Source organism: Pempheris klunzingeri, chromosome 15 (assembly GCF_042242105.1).
Source record: "Pempheris klunzingeri isolate RE-2024b chromosome 15, fPemKlu1.hap1, whole genome shotgun sequence".
Classification (NCBI taxonomy): Eukaryota; Metazoa; Chordata; class Actinopteri; order Acropomatiformes; family Pempheridae; genus Pempheris; species Pempheris klunzingeri.
Window position 1 is genome coordinate 350,001 of NC_092026.1, and position 15,000 is coordinate 365,000.

General features: G+C 47.1%; 1 protein-coding gene across 1 annotated transcript in view; it reads left to right on the top strand.

The window, feature by feature from the left end:
• Nucleotides 1-4,468: 4,468 nt before the first annotated feature.
• adhfe1 (alcohol dehydrogenase iron containing 1) overlaps nt 4,469-15,000 on the top strand; it is an 11,313-nt gene continuing 781 nt past the window's right edge. The window contains exons 1-12 of the mRNA XM_070845113.1: nt 4,469-4,560; nt 5,615-5,652; nt 5,871-5,920; nt 6,306-6,359; nt 7,011-7,165; nt 9,550-9,746; nt 10,334-10,411; nt 10,509-10,614; nt 12,263-12,415; nt 12,995-13,093; nt 13,640-13,718; nt 13,952-14,048. Coding sequence (XP_070701214.1) covers nt 4,508-4,560; nt 5,615-5,652; nt 5,871-5,920; nt 6,306-6,359; nt 7,011-7,165; nt 9,550-9,746; nt 10,334-10,411; nt 10,509-10,614; nt 12,263-12,415; nt 12,995-13,093; nt 13,640-13,718; nt 13,952-14,048 — 1,159 coding nt within the window. The 5' untranslated portion in view covers nt 4,469-4,507. The remainder of the gene's footprint in view (nt 4,561-5,614; nt 5,653-5,870; nt 5,921-6,305; nt 6,360-7,010; nt 7,166-9,549; nt 9,747-10,333; nt 10,412-10,508; nt 10,615-12,262; nt 12,416-12,994; nt 13,094-13,639; nt 13,719-13,951; nt 14,049-15,000) is intronic.

Sequence of the window (15,000 nt, forward strand, 5' to 3'; positions counted from 1 at the left end):
AGACACGGGGAGACAAGGGGAGACACGGGGAGACAAAGGGAGACACGGGGAGACAAAGGGAGACACGGGGAGACAAGGGGAGACACGGGGAGACACGGGGAGACAAGGGGAGACACGGGGAGACACGGGGAGACACGGGGAGACACGGGGAGACAAGGGGAGACACGGGGAGACACGGGGAGACACGGGGAGACAAGGGGAGACAAGGGGAGACACGGGGAGACAAGGGGAGACACGGGGAGACAAAGGGAGACACGGGGAGACAAGGGGAGACACGGGGAGACACGGGGAGACAAGGGGAGACACGGGGAGACACGGGGAGACACGGGGAGACAAGGGGAGACACGGGGAGACACGGGGAGACACGGGGAGACAAGGGGAGACACGGGGAGACACGGGGAGACAAGGGGAGACACGGGGAGACACGGGGAGACACGGGGAGACAAGGGGAGACAAGGGGAGACACGGGGAGACACGGGGAGACAAGGGGAGACACGGGGAGACACGGGGAGACAAGGGGAGACACGGGGAGACACGGGGAGACACGGGGAGACAAGGGGAGACACGGGGAGACACGGGGAGACACGGGGAGACACGGGGAGACAAGGGGAGACAAGGGGAGACACGGGGAGACACGGGGAGACAAGGGGAGACACGGGGAGACACGGGGAGACACGGGGAGACAAGGGGAGACACGGGGAGACACGGGGAGACAAGGGGAGACACAGGAGACACAAGGAGACACGGGGAGACACGGGGAGACACGGGGAGACACGGGGAGACAAAGGGAGACAAAGGGAGACACGGGGAGACACGGGGAGACACGGGGAGACAAGGGGAGACACGGGGAGACACGGGGAGACACGGGGAGACAAGGGGAGACACGGGGAGACACGGGGAGACAAGGGGAGACACGGGGAGACACGGGGAGACACGGGGAGACAAGGGGAGACACAGGGAGACAAAGGGAGACACGGGGAGACACGGGGAGACAAGGGGAGACACGGGGAGACACGGGGAGACAAGGGGAGACACGGGGAGACAAGGGGAGACACGGGGAGACACGGGGAGACACGGGGAGACAAGGGGAGACACGGGGAGACACGGGGAGACAAGGGGAGACACGGGGAGACACGGGGAGACAAGGGGAGACACGGGGAGACACGGGGAGACACGGGGAGACACGGGGAGACAAGGGGAGACACGGGGAGACACGGGGAGACAAGGGGAGACACGGGGAGACACGGGGAGACAAGGGGAGACACGGGGAGACACGGGGAGACAAGGGGAGACACGGGGAGACACGGGGAGACAAGGGGAGACACGGGGAGACACGGGGAGACAAGGGGAGACACGGGGAGACACGGGGAGACAAGGGGAGACACGGGGAGACACGGGGAGACACGGGGAGACAAGGGGAGACACGGGGAGACAAGGGGAGACACGGGGAGACAAAGGGAGACACGGGGAGACAAGGGGAGACACGGGGAGACACGGGGAGACACGGGGAGACAAGGGGAGACACAGGGAGACAAGGGGAGACACGGGGAGACAAGGGGAGACACGGGGAGACACGGGGAGACACGGGGAGACAAGGGGAGACAAGGGGAGACACGGGGAGACACGGGGAGACAAGGGGAGACACGGGGAGACAAGGGGAGACACGGGGAGACACGGGGAGACAAGGGGAGACACGGGGAGACAAGGGGAGACAAGGGGAGACACGGGGAGACAAGGGGAGACACGGGGAGACAAGGGGAGACAAAGGGAGACACGGGGAGACAAGGGGAGACACGGGGAGACAAGGGGAGACAAGGGGAGACACGGGGAGACAAGGGGAGACACGGGGAGACACGGGGAGACAAGGGGAGACACGGGGAGACACGGGGAGACACAGGGAGACAAAGGGAGACAAAGGGAGACACAGGGAGACACAGGGAGACAAGGGGAGACACGGGGAGACACGGGGAGACACGGGGAGACAAGGGGAGACACGGGGAGACAAGGGGAGACACGGGGAGACACGGGGAGACAAGGGGAGACACAGGGAGACAAAGGGAGACACGGGGAGACACGGGGAGACAAGGGGAGACACGGGGAGACACGGGGAGACAAGGGGAGACACGGGGAGACAAGGGGAGACACGGGGAGACAAGGGGAGACACGGGGAGACACGGGGAGACACGGGGAGACACGGGGAGACACGGGGAGACAAGGGGAGACACGGGGAGACACGGGGAGACAAGGGGAGACACGGGGAGACACGGGGAGACAAGGGGAGACACGGGGAGACACGGGGAGACAAGGGGAGACACGGGGAGACACGGGGAGACAAGGGGAGACACGGGGAGACACGGGGAGACAAGGGGAGACACAGGGAGACACAGGGAGACAAGGGGAGACAAGGGGAGACACGGGGAGACAAGGGGAGACACGGGGAGACAAGGGGAGACACGGGGAGACAAGGGGAGACACGGGGAGACACGGGGAGACAAGGGGAGACACGGGGAGACAAGGGGAGACACGGGGAGACAAGGGGAGACACGGGGAGACACGGGGAGACAAGGGGAGACACGGGGAGACACAGGGAGACAAGGGGAGACAAGGGGAGACACGGGGAGACAAGGGGAGACAAGGGGAGACACGGGGAGACAAGGGGAGACACGGGGAGACACGGGGAGACAAGGGGAGACACGGGGAGACAAGGGGAGACACGGGGAGACAAGGGGAGACACGGGGAGACACAGGGAGACAAGGGGAGACACGGGGAGACACGGGGAGACAAGGGGAGACAAGGGGAGACACAGGGAGACAAAGGGAGACACAGGGAGACACAGGGAGACACAGGGAGACAAAGGGAGACACAGGGAGACACAGGAAGCGGAGCTGCTTAGGAAATGAAAACAGCCTGATTCACCTCAGCACCACCTTCATCAGCTTTTAATGTCCGAGCACATGTTTCAGAGAGAAGTCATCGTTTTACTGCTGTAGTCTGGTGACAGGATGTTATTCCTGGAAACACTCTTCACTTGTTAACTTATCTATTGACTATTAACTATCATAAATGTCAGCAGAGGAAAGGAAGAGACAGTAAGAACAGCTAAATGGTGGTTTGTAAAGTGAAGTCGTCTAAATGAGATCACATGCAGCCCTGAGGCGAGTGGACAGTCGGAGGTTTGTTTAAAGGTCGATGTGTCAGAACGCTGTCACCGCTCTGACCTCTGACCTTCAGTATTTACACCCAGCGGATCCACAGATAAACTAAACCCTTAAAAACACTTTGGTTTGAAAAGCCCTTTGTGAATTTCAGGTGTTATTAAAGTTAGGGAACATTAATGTTGGTGACTGAAGGACCGGCTGTAGGAGAACCTACGGTGGCCCACGAGGACTCAGGCTCCCTTTGTGTTCTCCTCAGTCTGTCACAACAGCGGTCTTCCTCCTGTTGCCTCCTCTTCGTCTTCCAGCTGTTGTGTTCACACCATCGAATCCAAGCATGAAAGGTCATGTTTGTCCAATGTGGGCAGCCGTAGAAACATGGCGCTGCAAAGGTCAGTGTGAGAGACACTGATACTGAGGTGCCATGTTGAGTCAGTCCAGGTCGGGAGTTAAACAAGTCTTTACTTTTCTAGCAAACACATAAAACTTGTCAGTGCGTCATGTGGAGCGGCAGCGCTCATCAATAGGCTGATTGGACGCTGTAGGACCAGGAGTCAACTCGGTGCTTTAAACCCTCTAATCCATATGTGTCAAACTCAAGGCCTGTGGGCCAAATGTGGCCCGCGAGAGCTTAAAAGGTCTGATTGTATTAAAATAAAAAAATTTAAAGGGTGCATCGACCATAAACTACATTTCCCATAATGCATGCCGATTATGTTACCCACAAAGTGAATTTAGAAATACAAACAATGACCCAAAATGCCCAGGAAGAGAAAAACTGATGCGGATGGAAGGCTGTTTCAAGAAAGATGGGAAGGCGAATACATGTTTGTGCTTCAAGGAGAAAAACCAGCATGTCTTTTGTGTTATGAGGCGGTTGTCAAAGGGTACGATCTATGTCGGCATTTTGACACCAAACACGGAGCTAAATATGCCAAAGTGTCGACGTTTGATCGTTGATTGATGGAGTAATGTGGGTTTCATAACCTGACAAGTTAAAAGGATTTATGTTATAATAACAAACAGATTTTTTTTACATCTATGCAAATATATATGTAATATTTGTAAGTTGAATAAGTAAAAAATTCAGTTATTTAACATTAAGTAGTAGTTGCATTTATTTTACATTACATTTAGTGACATTTATACTGTCTTACAGTTACATGTGGCATATACCTCAGTGACGTCATCATCAGTGGGGGTTTTAAGGTACTTAAACTTGGAGGCACAGAGTGAGGCCTTTATTTTGAAAAGTGGAAGCGGAAGCGGCGTGACGTTGACTTGACTGGTTATTGACCGTAGGTCTGCAGGTCACACCGACTCACCGACTCACTCACCGACCCGCAGCAGGATGGCCGGACGGGACCGAGTGGTTCACCTGCTCAGACAGCTGGAGCGCGCGGCGTAAGTTTGATCCACTGCATCAATTTGATTGGTCAGATTGAGCCTGACGGTGACGTCATGTCGGAGGAAACACAAGTAAACAGTCGGTTTGTTGTCTGGAGACGGCGACGCCAAACTCCTTTAAAAAATGAGCCAATTTCAAAGTGTTTCCGTGAAGACGGAGGCGGACCGCCGAGCAGAGCTCAGCCGAACACCGGCTCCTGCTCAGGGCGAAGTCTTTTCGCTCTCGGCAGACATGTGGCGCACTGGAAAGTATTTACATGTACTTTAAAAAGTGCTTTTACAAAGTCTGCATGGAGAGAAGTAAACATGGTGTCGTTTATGTGACATACATGATGACAGAGGTGACGTCACTTTACCTGGAGACCCAGCTAAACCGTCTTTTAGCTCCTTCAGAGCTGCAAAACCTTGAGTTCAGCATTTAAGTTCAGAAAAAGCCCAGGTTACAGCAGGTCTGGATCCAGAACCAGCTCAGTGAGACCAGTCAGACCTGGACTGGGTCAGACCCTACAGAGGGATGTAGACCCTGTTTTAGATCCGTGAAAAACTGAAATCTCATTTTTAATCTTGTTTGTCACACAAGCGACCTGCTAAAGCTGGACTCCATCAGCTCAGAGACTCCGAGGACTTTGGGAAGTCTTTGTTTTAATTGTGAGATACCCCAGAGGCCACATGAGACCAGGTCTTAGTCCAGAAGTCTCCCCACAGAGCATTAGACCCCCGTCTGACCTTGACTTTAGACAAGGTCTCTGGGTTAAGGTCTCCACGGAGCTCTTTTAAGCTCTCTTAAACCATCCATGCAGAACTCTGCTTGGAAAAACATCATTTTTATAAACCTCAGGCTCTGAGCTGCGACAACAAAACCTGAAAAAGTGCTGAAGTGAATCAGTTTTTCCGGCTTGAGGATGAATATTTGGGGGGTTTTAAACTGTTTCTGTGACTCAGAGATGTTCAGGAGTCTTTATACAAACTGTAGATTAGAATATTAACCCGTCACAAACCTGCCAGAGTTTTGAATGGAGTTCTGCTGTGTTTGAATGTTTTGTGTGAACAGGTGCAGATGTCCCGCTCACTCCAACACCTTCCACCAAGGTACACACACACACACACACACACACACACACACACACACACACACACACGTTAAGTACAAATCAATATTTAACCTCTGCTGATCAATGAGTGCTGGAGATTTACTGGCTGATAACCTCCAGGCTGTTGATAACCATGTGTGTCAATCATCTCTTAGACTCTGATTGATTGTTGATCAGTAATCAATACCCAGATATTTTCATGAGTTTCTTCTGCAGGTGCCGGAGCTGAAACCTGCACCGTCCGTAAAACAGACTACGCCTTCGAGGTAACTCACACCAGACTCAGTTTAAAAAAAGTCGGCTCATGTAGTTTTGTACAAACTCAGCTGTTGGTTTGTAACAGAGTCAAAAAGATTTTAGAAAAGGTGACTCAAAGTTATAGTTATAAAATTGTGATTCAATGTCGAAACGATTCTTCAGTATGATGTGAACGTCCACAGTGTGTTTAAAAAAGATCAATAAGTGAGTCTCAAAATAAAGTTGTGCCCATTTACTCACTTTGACATGTTTACACAGTCATATGATCCAAAGCGGTGCGTCTGTCCTGGACTACTGGTGACCTGCTGAATCACAGTCATGATGAAAGAGACTGTGTTTATTCAGCCTCTGACCTGGTCAAGGTTGTGATTTGTTGTTGTTGTTGTGTTTCAGATGGCGAGTTCCAACATCCGATATGGAGAAGGAGTCAGCAGAGAGATCGGCATGGTAACCACACACCATCATCATCATCGTCAGTAGCAGATTAATTTATGTCATTACCTCTATCCAAAGTCACACAGTAACACCAACACACTGACTGATGGAGGCAGCAGCTCTAAAATCCCTGTTTTAGTGAATGTAGTCTGGTGTGTGTGCTGTTTGTGGTTAAACCAAAAGGATCTTCCAGGTCTCTCTCTGTAGGGATCCTTTCCATGATGCTGTCACACACTTAGAATAACACTCTGAGCCTGGCAGTGGATCAAACAAGCCCTTTTAGTGGACCTACTGTGATCCTGCCTACTAACTCCTATGTACAGATAAAAACACCAGAGTTGCCCTTTACTCTCAGTGGGATCGATGTTATCTGTGGAGGTGATGTTCATCAACACGCCTGCAGAGTTCAGCTTCGGTGAACTTTGACTCGGCCTTGACCAAACGCACAGACCTGAGAGCCGTGTTTATCAGGTGACCATAAACCTCGTCAGAAGTCCGGCTCACACCTGAACACACCTTTACCTTTGCTTTCACACACAAATAAACCAGCAGTCTGGATTTGAAACATTTGGAACATTTTGGATCATCAGTTTTCATGTCCGTGGCTTCAGTCTCTGGTTCTGGAGGATAAAAGCGGTTGTGGTGTCTCCGGTTCTCCTGCAGGACCTGCAGAACCTCGGAGCTCGCGACGTCTGTCTTATGACAGACAAGAACTTGTCCCGCCTCCCTCCGGTGAAGGCCGTCCTGGAGTCTCTGGCCAAGAACGGAGTCCGCTACAAAGTCTACGACGACGTCCGGGTGGAGCCCACCGACACCAGGTGAGACACAGTGTCACAGGTAAGGTACCGTCTGATTGGCTGCTAGGTGTCCAGGTGGAGACGACACTGGAGTCATTTAGTCCATCACTTCCTGACATCAAGACACACGGTAGTGTGCGTTGGTCTTTATACATTATGGGGACACAAACCTGGTTCCACGCTGCGTTGTGACGACTCACTGGTCCCAACGTGAAGGACAGTAATGGTCTGTGGACTCCCAGGTGTCCACAGGTGTGCGTTTAGAGGCTCGTCTCAACCTTTATGTTCTTATAAGGACACATATTTAGTGCAGTATGTAGTATATTTCACCCCGTGACCGTTTTGGGGTCAAATCCTTTATCCTGAAAGTATTTCCTTATTGATGATGATTGAATCAATCAATAGACCCCCCCCCCCCCCCCCCCGAGCCTGGTTCTGTTTGAGGTTTCCTCCCCCAAAGGGGAGTTCTTCCGTTAAAGGGGAGTTCTTCCCTTTAAAGGGGAGTTCTTCCTCCAAAGGGGAGTTCTTTTCCGTTAAAGGGGAGTTCTTCTCTTTAAAGGGGAGTTCTTCCGTCAAAGGGGAGTTCTTCCCCCAAAGGGGAGTTCTTTTCCGTTAAAGGGGAGTTCTTCTCTTTAAAGGGGAGTTCTTCCCCCAAAGGGGAGTTCTTCCCTCAAAGGGGAGTTCTTCCCGTCAAAGGGGAGTTCTTCCGGTTAAAGGGGAGTTCTTCCCTCAAAGGGGAGTTCTTCCCGTCAAAGGGGAGTTCTTCCGGTTAAAGGGGAGTTCTTCCGGTTAAAGGGGAGTTCTTCCCTCAAAGGGGAGTTCTTCCCGTCAAAGGGGAGTTCTTCCGGTTAAAGGGAACTTCTTCCCGTCAAAGGGGAGTTCTTCCCGTCAAAGGGGAGTTCTTCCCGTTAAAGGGGAGTTCTTCCCTCAAAGAGGAGTTCTTCCGTTAAAGGGGAGTTCTTCCGTTAAAGGGGAGTTCTTCCGTCAAAGGGGAGTTCTTCCCTTTAAAGGGGAGTTCTTCCCTCAAAGGGGAGTTCTTCTGGTTAAAGGGGAGTTCTTCCCTCAAAGGGGAGTTCTTCCGTCAAAGGGGAGTTCTTCCGGTTAAAGGGGAGTTCTTCCCTCAAAGGGGAGTTCTTCCCATTAAAGGGGAGTTCTTCCGTCAAAGGGGAGTTCTTCCGTCAAAGGGGAGTTCTTCCCGTTAAAGGGGAGTTCTTCCCATTAAAGGGGAGTTCTTCCGTCAAAGGGGAGTTCTTCCCATTAAAGGGGAGTTCTTCCGTCAAAGGGGAGTTCTTCCGTCAAAGGAGAGTTCTTCCCATTAAAGGGGAGTTCTTCCGTCAAAGGGGAGTTCTTCCCGTTAAAGGGGAGTTCTTCCGTCAAAGGGGAGTTCTTCCCATTAAAGGGGAGTTCTTCCGTCAAAGGGGAGTTCTTCCCCCAAAGGGGAGTTCTTTTCCGTTAAAGGGGAGTTCTTCTCTTTAAAGGGGAGTTCTTCCCCCAAAGGGGAGTTCTTCCCTCAAAGGGGAGTTCTTCCCGTCAAAGGGGAGTTCTTCCGGTTAAAGGGGAGTTCTTCCCTCAAAGGGGAGTTCTTCCCGTCAAAGGGGAGTTCTTCCGGTTAAAGGGGAGTTCTTCCGGTTAAAGGGGAGTTCTTCCCGTCAAAGGGGAGTTCTTCCGGTTAAAGGGAACTTCTTCCCGTCAAAGGGGAGTTCTTCCCTTTAAAGGGGAGTTCTTCCCGTTAAAGGGGAGTTCTTCCCTCAAAGAGGAGTTCTTCCGTTAAAGGGGAGTTCTTCCCTCAAAGGGGAGTTCTTCCCTTTAAAGGGGAGTTCTTCCCTCAAAGGGGAGTTCTTCCCTTTAAAGGGGAGTTCTTCCCTCAAAGGGGAGTTCTTCTGGTTAAAGGGGAGTTCTTCCCTCAAAGGGGAGTTCTTCCGTCAAAGGGGAGTTCTTCCGGTTAAAGGGGAGTTCTTCCCTCAAAGGGGAGTTCTTCCCGTCAAAGGGGAGTTCTTCCCATTAAAGGGGAGTTCTTCCGTCAAAGGGGAGTTCTTCCGTCAAAGGGGAGTTCTTCCCGTTAAAGGGGAGTTCTTCCCATTAAAGGGGAGTTCTTCCGTCAAAGGGGAGTTCTTCCCATTAAAGGGGAGTTCTTCCGTCAAAGGGGAGTTCTTCCCGTTAAAGGGGAGTTCTTCCGTCAAAGGGGAGTTCTTCCCATTAAAGGGGAGTTCTTCCGTCAAAGGGGAGTTCTTCCCTCAAAGGGGAGTTCTTCCCGTTAAAGGGGAGTTCTTCCGTCAAAGGGGAGTCCACTGCAGGTGTGACACGCGGTGAGCGGCGGTGATGAGGTCACTCCCGTCTTACTCACCTGAAGCTTGTAGAATAAAAATAATGTAATTTGAACTGAAAGTGTTTTTTCTGTGTCACAGTTTTAAAGACGCCATCTCGTTTGCTAAAAACAACTCCTTTGACGTGTTTGTGGCGGTGGGCGGCGGCTCTGTGATTGACACGTGTAAAGCAGCCAATCTGTACGCGTGTCATCCCGATGCAGACTTCCTGGACTTCGTCAATGCTCCGATCGGTAAAGGGAAGCCGATCACCGGGGCACTGAAGCCGCTCATCGCAGGTACAGCGCTCAGGTTACCACGGTTACAACAGAGGTGGAGGCTGATAGGACGGTGAGGGGTGGGGGGGCGGGGTCAGACGATTGACAGCTGATGGTTTAATGATCAAGATCACGTATTGATAACTGATTGATTGACTAATTTTAATGATAAAACTAGTTTACATTGGTTTTATGATTGAGATTAAATCCTAAACAGTTTCAGTTATTTCATTAAATTCAATAGATTGTATTAATGGATGTAAAAGATTATTGATTATATTAATAAAATGTTTTCCTCCCGTTTTTATTCCCAAACATTCATATTTTATCAAATTAGTTTAAAAACTAAAAATGATTTCAATTATAACTGAATGAAAATATGAATTTAATGAACTTTAAGTCTCGTTCATTCTTCTTCACTTCTGTGCTGCCAAATATTTTAATGCAACAAATCCTATTTTTTGTATTTGGCACATTTAGTTATTATATTGAGTTCCAGATCCAGGTGAGCTCGCCGTCCGTCATGTTTCTAATGACCTGCTCACTGAAGGTGTTACCTGTAAACCGTCTGACCATGTGACTAAACTGTCCTTCTCTTCCACCTTCAGTTCCCACGACCGCGGGGACAGGAAGTGAGACCACCGGAGTCGCCATCTTTGACTATGAGCCTCTGAAAGCAAAAACAGGTGAGGACGCTTTGAATGTTGCAGTCAGCTGATTGACGTGACAGACGTGGTGACATCGGAGTGTCCGTCTGAGCCGTGATTGGTCGTCTGTGTTCAGGTATCGCCAGCAGAGCCATCAGACCCACGCTGGGCATCGTCGACCCAACGCACACACTGAGCATGCCCGAGAGAGTCGCCGCCAACAGCGGCTTCGATGTCCTCTGGTCAGTCTGATGGATGATGATGAGGATGATGATGATGATGATGATGATGATGATGATGATGATGGATTTATTGGAAGTGTTCTAACACTGCTAATCTGATAATCTAATGATCCGTCCATCAGGTTATTAACTGTCAATAACACTCAGAGAACAGAAAGCTGATTGGCTGATTCTGTCCATGATGTCACCTGATCAGTTCTGATCCATCAGACTAAAGGACCAGATCACATGATCTCTGATGCGATGGCTGGGCAGGTGAAGGCTGGATGGTGAAGGACGACCGCTGTCAGCATTAGCTGCTGATGCCCAGGTTACCGGCACACCTGGTGGGTGGGGAGGTGACCTCTGACCCCGCAGACGGTGTTAAGGCCACAGTTAACGTGACGCAACGTTAAGTCACATGACGTGACTTTATGAGGCAATAAAGACACGAAGGACAGAACATAAACCGCTCAGTCAGAACAGAAGTCAACAGCTTCCATTTTACTCTCAAAACATGTAATTACCTCCGTTTATTATCATTAACATCATTATTATCAATATTATCATTATCGTCATTATTATCATCATTATTATCATTAACATCATTATTATCATTATTATTATCATTATTATCATTAACATCATTATTATCATTATTATCATTATCATTATTATCATTATCATCATTATTATCATCATTATCATTAACATCATTATTATCATTATCATCATTATTATCATCATTATTATCATTATTATTATCATTATTATCATTAACATCATTATTATCATTATCATCATTATTATCATCATTATCATTAACATCATTATTATCATTATCATTATTATCATTATCATCATTATTATTATCATTATTATCATCATTGTTATCATTAACATCATTATTATCATTATCATCATCATTATTATCATTATCATTATTATCATCATTGTTATCATTAACATCATTATTATCATTATCATCATCATTATTATCATTATTAACATCATTATTATCATTATCATTATCATCATTATTATCATCATTATTATCATTATTAACATCATTATTATCATCATCATTATTATCATCATTATTATCATCATTATCATCATCATTATCATCATCATTATTATCATCATTATTATCATCATCATCATCATTATTATCATTATCATCATCATTATTATCATCATTATTATTATCATTATTAACATCATTATCATCATCATTATTATCATCATTATCATTATCATCATCATTATTATCATCATTATTAACATCATTATTATCATCATCATTATCATCATCATTATTATCATCATCATTATCATCATCATTATTATATTATTATCCTTTTTATGTTTTACTTGACAGAAAAAAATTCAATGTATTAGTGATTTTAATTTTTTATTCAAATTGTTTGTGGTTCATCATGTACATGTAATATTGTTATACATTTTTATGTTTTTAAAACTTTTTTCCAAATGTATTTTGTTTTACACACACACACACACACACACACACACTTGTTATCTGTTTAGTATTTATTACTGTATTATTATTATCATTCTTATTTTGACCATGTGGTGAATAACTGTCCAGTAGGTGGGACTCACTAAATGACAAAGATGATATAATAATAACCTGTTCTATTTCCCTCAGTCATGCCCTGGAGTCGTACACCGCTCTGCCTTACAATCAGAGGAGCCCATGCCCCGCCAACCCCATCAACCGCCCCGCCTACCAGGGCAGCAACCCCATCAGTGACGTCTGGTCCCGCCACGCCCTCCACGTGGTCGCCAAGTACATGAAACGGTACATAAATGTTAAATTAACTGGAGACCCGAACAGGCTCCCTGAGGAACTCCACTGAAGTCTTAATCCAGACCAGAGCTGCTGGTTCCACCGTTTATCACTGACGTTTGTTTGAGTGTTTTTACAGACTGTAGAAGGTTGCCGGTTTATAAAATTAATCCTGTTCAATGTCCTGACAAATATTTTAATATCTAGGTATCTGAGAAATATTTGAGAAACAGATACATTTTTCAAAAAACAGCTAATCCTGCACACTGTGGATGACTTTAGAAACGTTTAGGTCCGAACAGTTGTTAAAAAAATAAAGTTAAAATGAAAATCAAAGTAGAACAATCACAGATTAAATGAAGACTACAGTATTTTTAAATAATTATTAAAAACAACTAACTTGAAATGTGAAAAATATAAAAGAAATAAAATAAGGAAAACAGATTTTGATCAGCTGAAAGTAAAACATTCTGGTGTGAACTTTGTAGTAAATAATAAAAAACAGAAAACCTCAGTATCATGATTGTTGCTAACAGGGTGTCTGATTGACTGGTTAAGCGCTTGATTGATTGATTGATTGATTGATTACAGGGCGGTGCGGGACCCCGAGGATCTTGAGGCTCGGTCCAGCATGCACCTGGCCAGCGTGTTCGCCGGCATTGGCTTTGGAAACGCTGGTGTTCATCTGTGGTGAGAATTTGTATGTTGTCGGCTTCGTGGTTTTCAAGTGGTAAAAAACCTTAAAAAGCCTTTAGACTGCAGATTTATTAAAACTATAACCAACAGAAACACCGAAACAGTTGATGCTTTGCTGGACATGTTCACCAGAAACATAGGAAACGTTTATGATAGGGACGGGTTTCAGGGCTGATGAGGTTGATCAGGTCGTACAGGTTGTGATGCCACTGAGCTCACAGCCCAGTATGAACTGCAGTGAAACAGGTTTCCAATAGATGGTATTTGCAGGTGCGTGTTAGAAAGAGTATATTTTGTATTAAATGTATTTGACTTATTATTTTAAGCCAAACCATCATCGGTTCCTAAACCTAACCCAGTGGTTTGGTGCCTGAACGTAACCAACCCTCCATCATGATGAAGGAAAACTGAAATATAGAAGTTCACTCAGTCTACAAATAATTTTCTCATTCTTAACAACTGGCCTCACGGTTTGAGCTCTGAGCTCCTGGGCGTCCAGGCGATTCTCCATCTATAGAAAAGCTCTTCTTCTCTCTGCAGTCATGGGATGTCGTATCCGATCGCTGGTAACGTGAAGACTCATTCTGCGAAGGGTTACAGCGTGGAGCACCCCCTGGTGGTGAGAGAGTCACTGATCCAGCATCACAGCAACAAACAAAGTAATCAGAAGGTGGAAGGTCAAAAAGAAAACTGTAGGTCTGTCCTAAACCGTGTGTGTGTGTGTGTGTGTGTGTGTGTGTGTGTGTGTGTGTGTGTGTGTGTGTGTGTGTGTGTGTGTGTGTGTGTGTGTGTGTGTGTGTGTGTGTGTGTGTGTGTGTGTGTGTGTGTGTGTGTGTGTGTGTGTGTCCTCAGCCTCATGGTCTCTCAGTGGTCCTCACGTCTCCGGCTGTCTTCAACTTCACAGCCCCGATGTGCCCAGAGCGCCACCTGGAGGCTGCAGAGATCCTCGGTACCTGCTCACCGGCTTACCTGTTCACCCGTTAGAGTCATACAACCCAAAGTGATAGAAAAGTACAACAAATAATAAAATAACGACACGACACGCCTGAAGACAATCCTGCTTCATTAAGACCAACTGTGACTGTAGCCACCGCTGCTGGACGTTCTGCGAGTGTGGCTAATGATACGGCTAATGTTACTGCTAATGTTACTGCTAATGTTACTGCTAATGATACGGCTAATGTTACTGCTAATGTTACTGCTAATGATACGGCTAATGTTACTGCTAATGTTACGGCTAATGTTACGGCTAATGTTACTGCTAATGTTACTGCTAATGATACGGCTAATGTTACTGCTAATGTTACTGCTAATGTTACTGCTAATGTTACTGCTAATGATACGGCTAATGTTACTGCTAATGTTACGGCTAATGTTACGGCTAATGTTACTGCTAATGTTACTGCTAATGATACGGCTAATGTTACTGCTAATGTTACTGCTAATGTTACTGCTAATGTTACGGCTAATGTTACTGCTAATGTTACTGCTAATGATACGGCTAATGTTACTGCTAATGTTACTGCTAATGATACGGCTAATGTTACAGTTAATGCTGTGGCTAATGTTACTGCTAATGTTACGGCTAATGCTGTGGCTAATGTTACTGCTAATGTTACGGCTAATGCTGTGGCTAATGTCATAGCTAATGCTATGGCAAATGTTACAGTTAATGCTACGGCTAATGTTATAGCTAATGCTACGGCTAATGTTATAGCTAATGCTACGGCTAATGTTATAGCTAATGCTACGGCTCATGATGGGTTCATGTTATACCTAATAGCTTGTCGTAGCTATTTCTGTGGCTGATTTCACAGAACTAAGTGAAATAACCTTTTTGACATTATTGATTAACAACACAGGACTTTCACCCAGGAGACCAAAAGTTATTTCAACTTTAG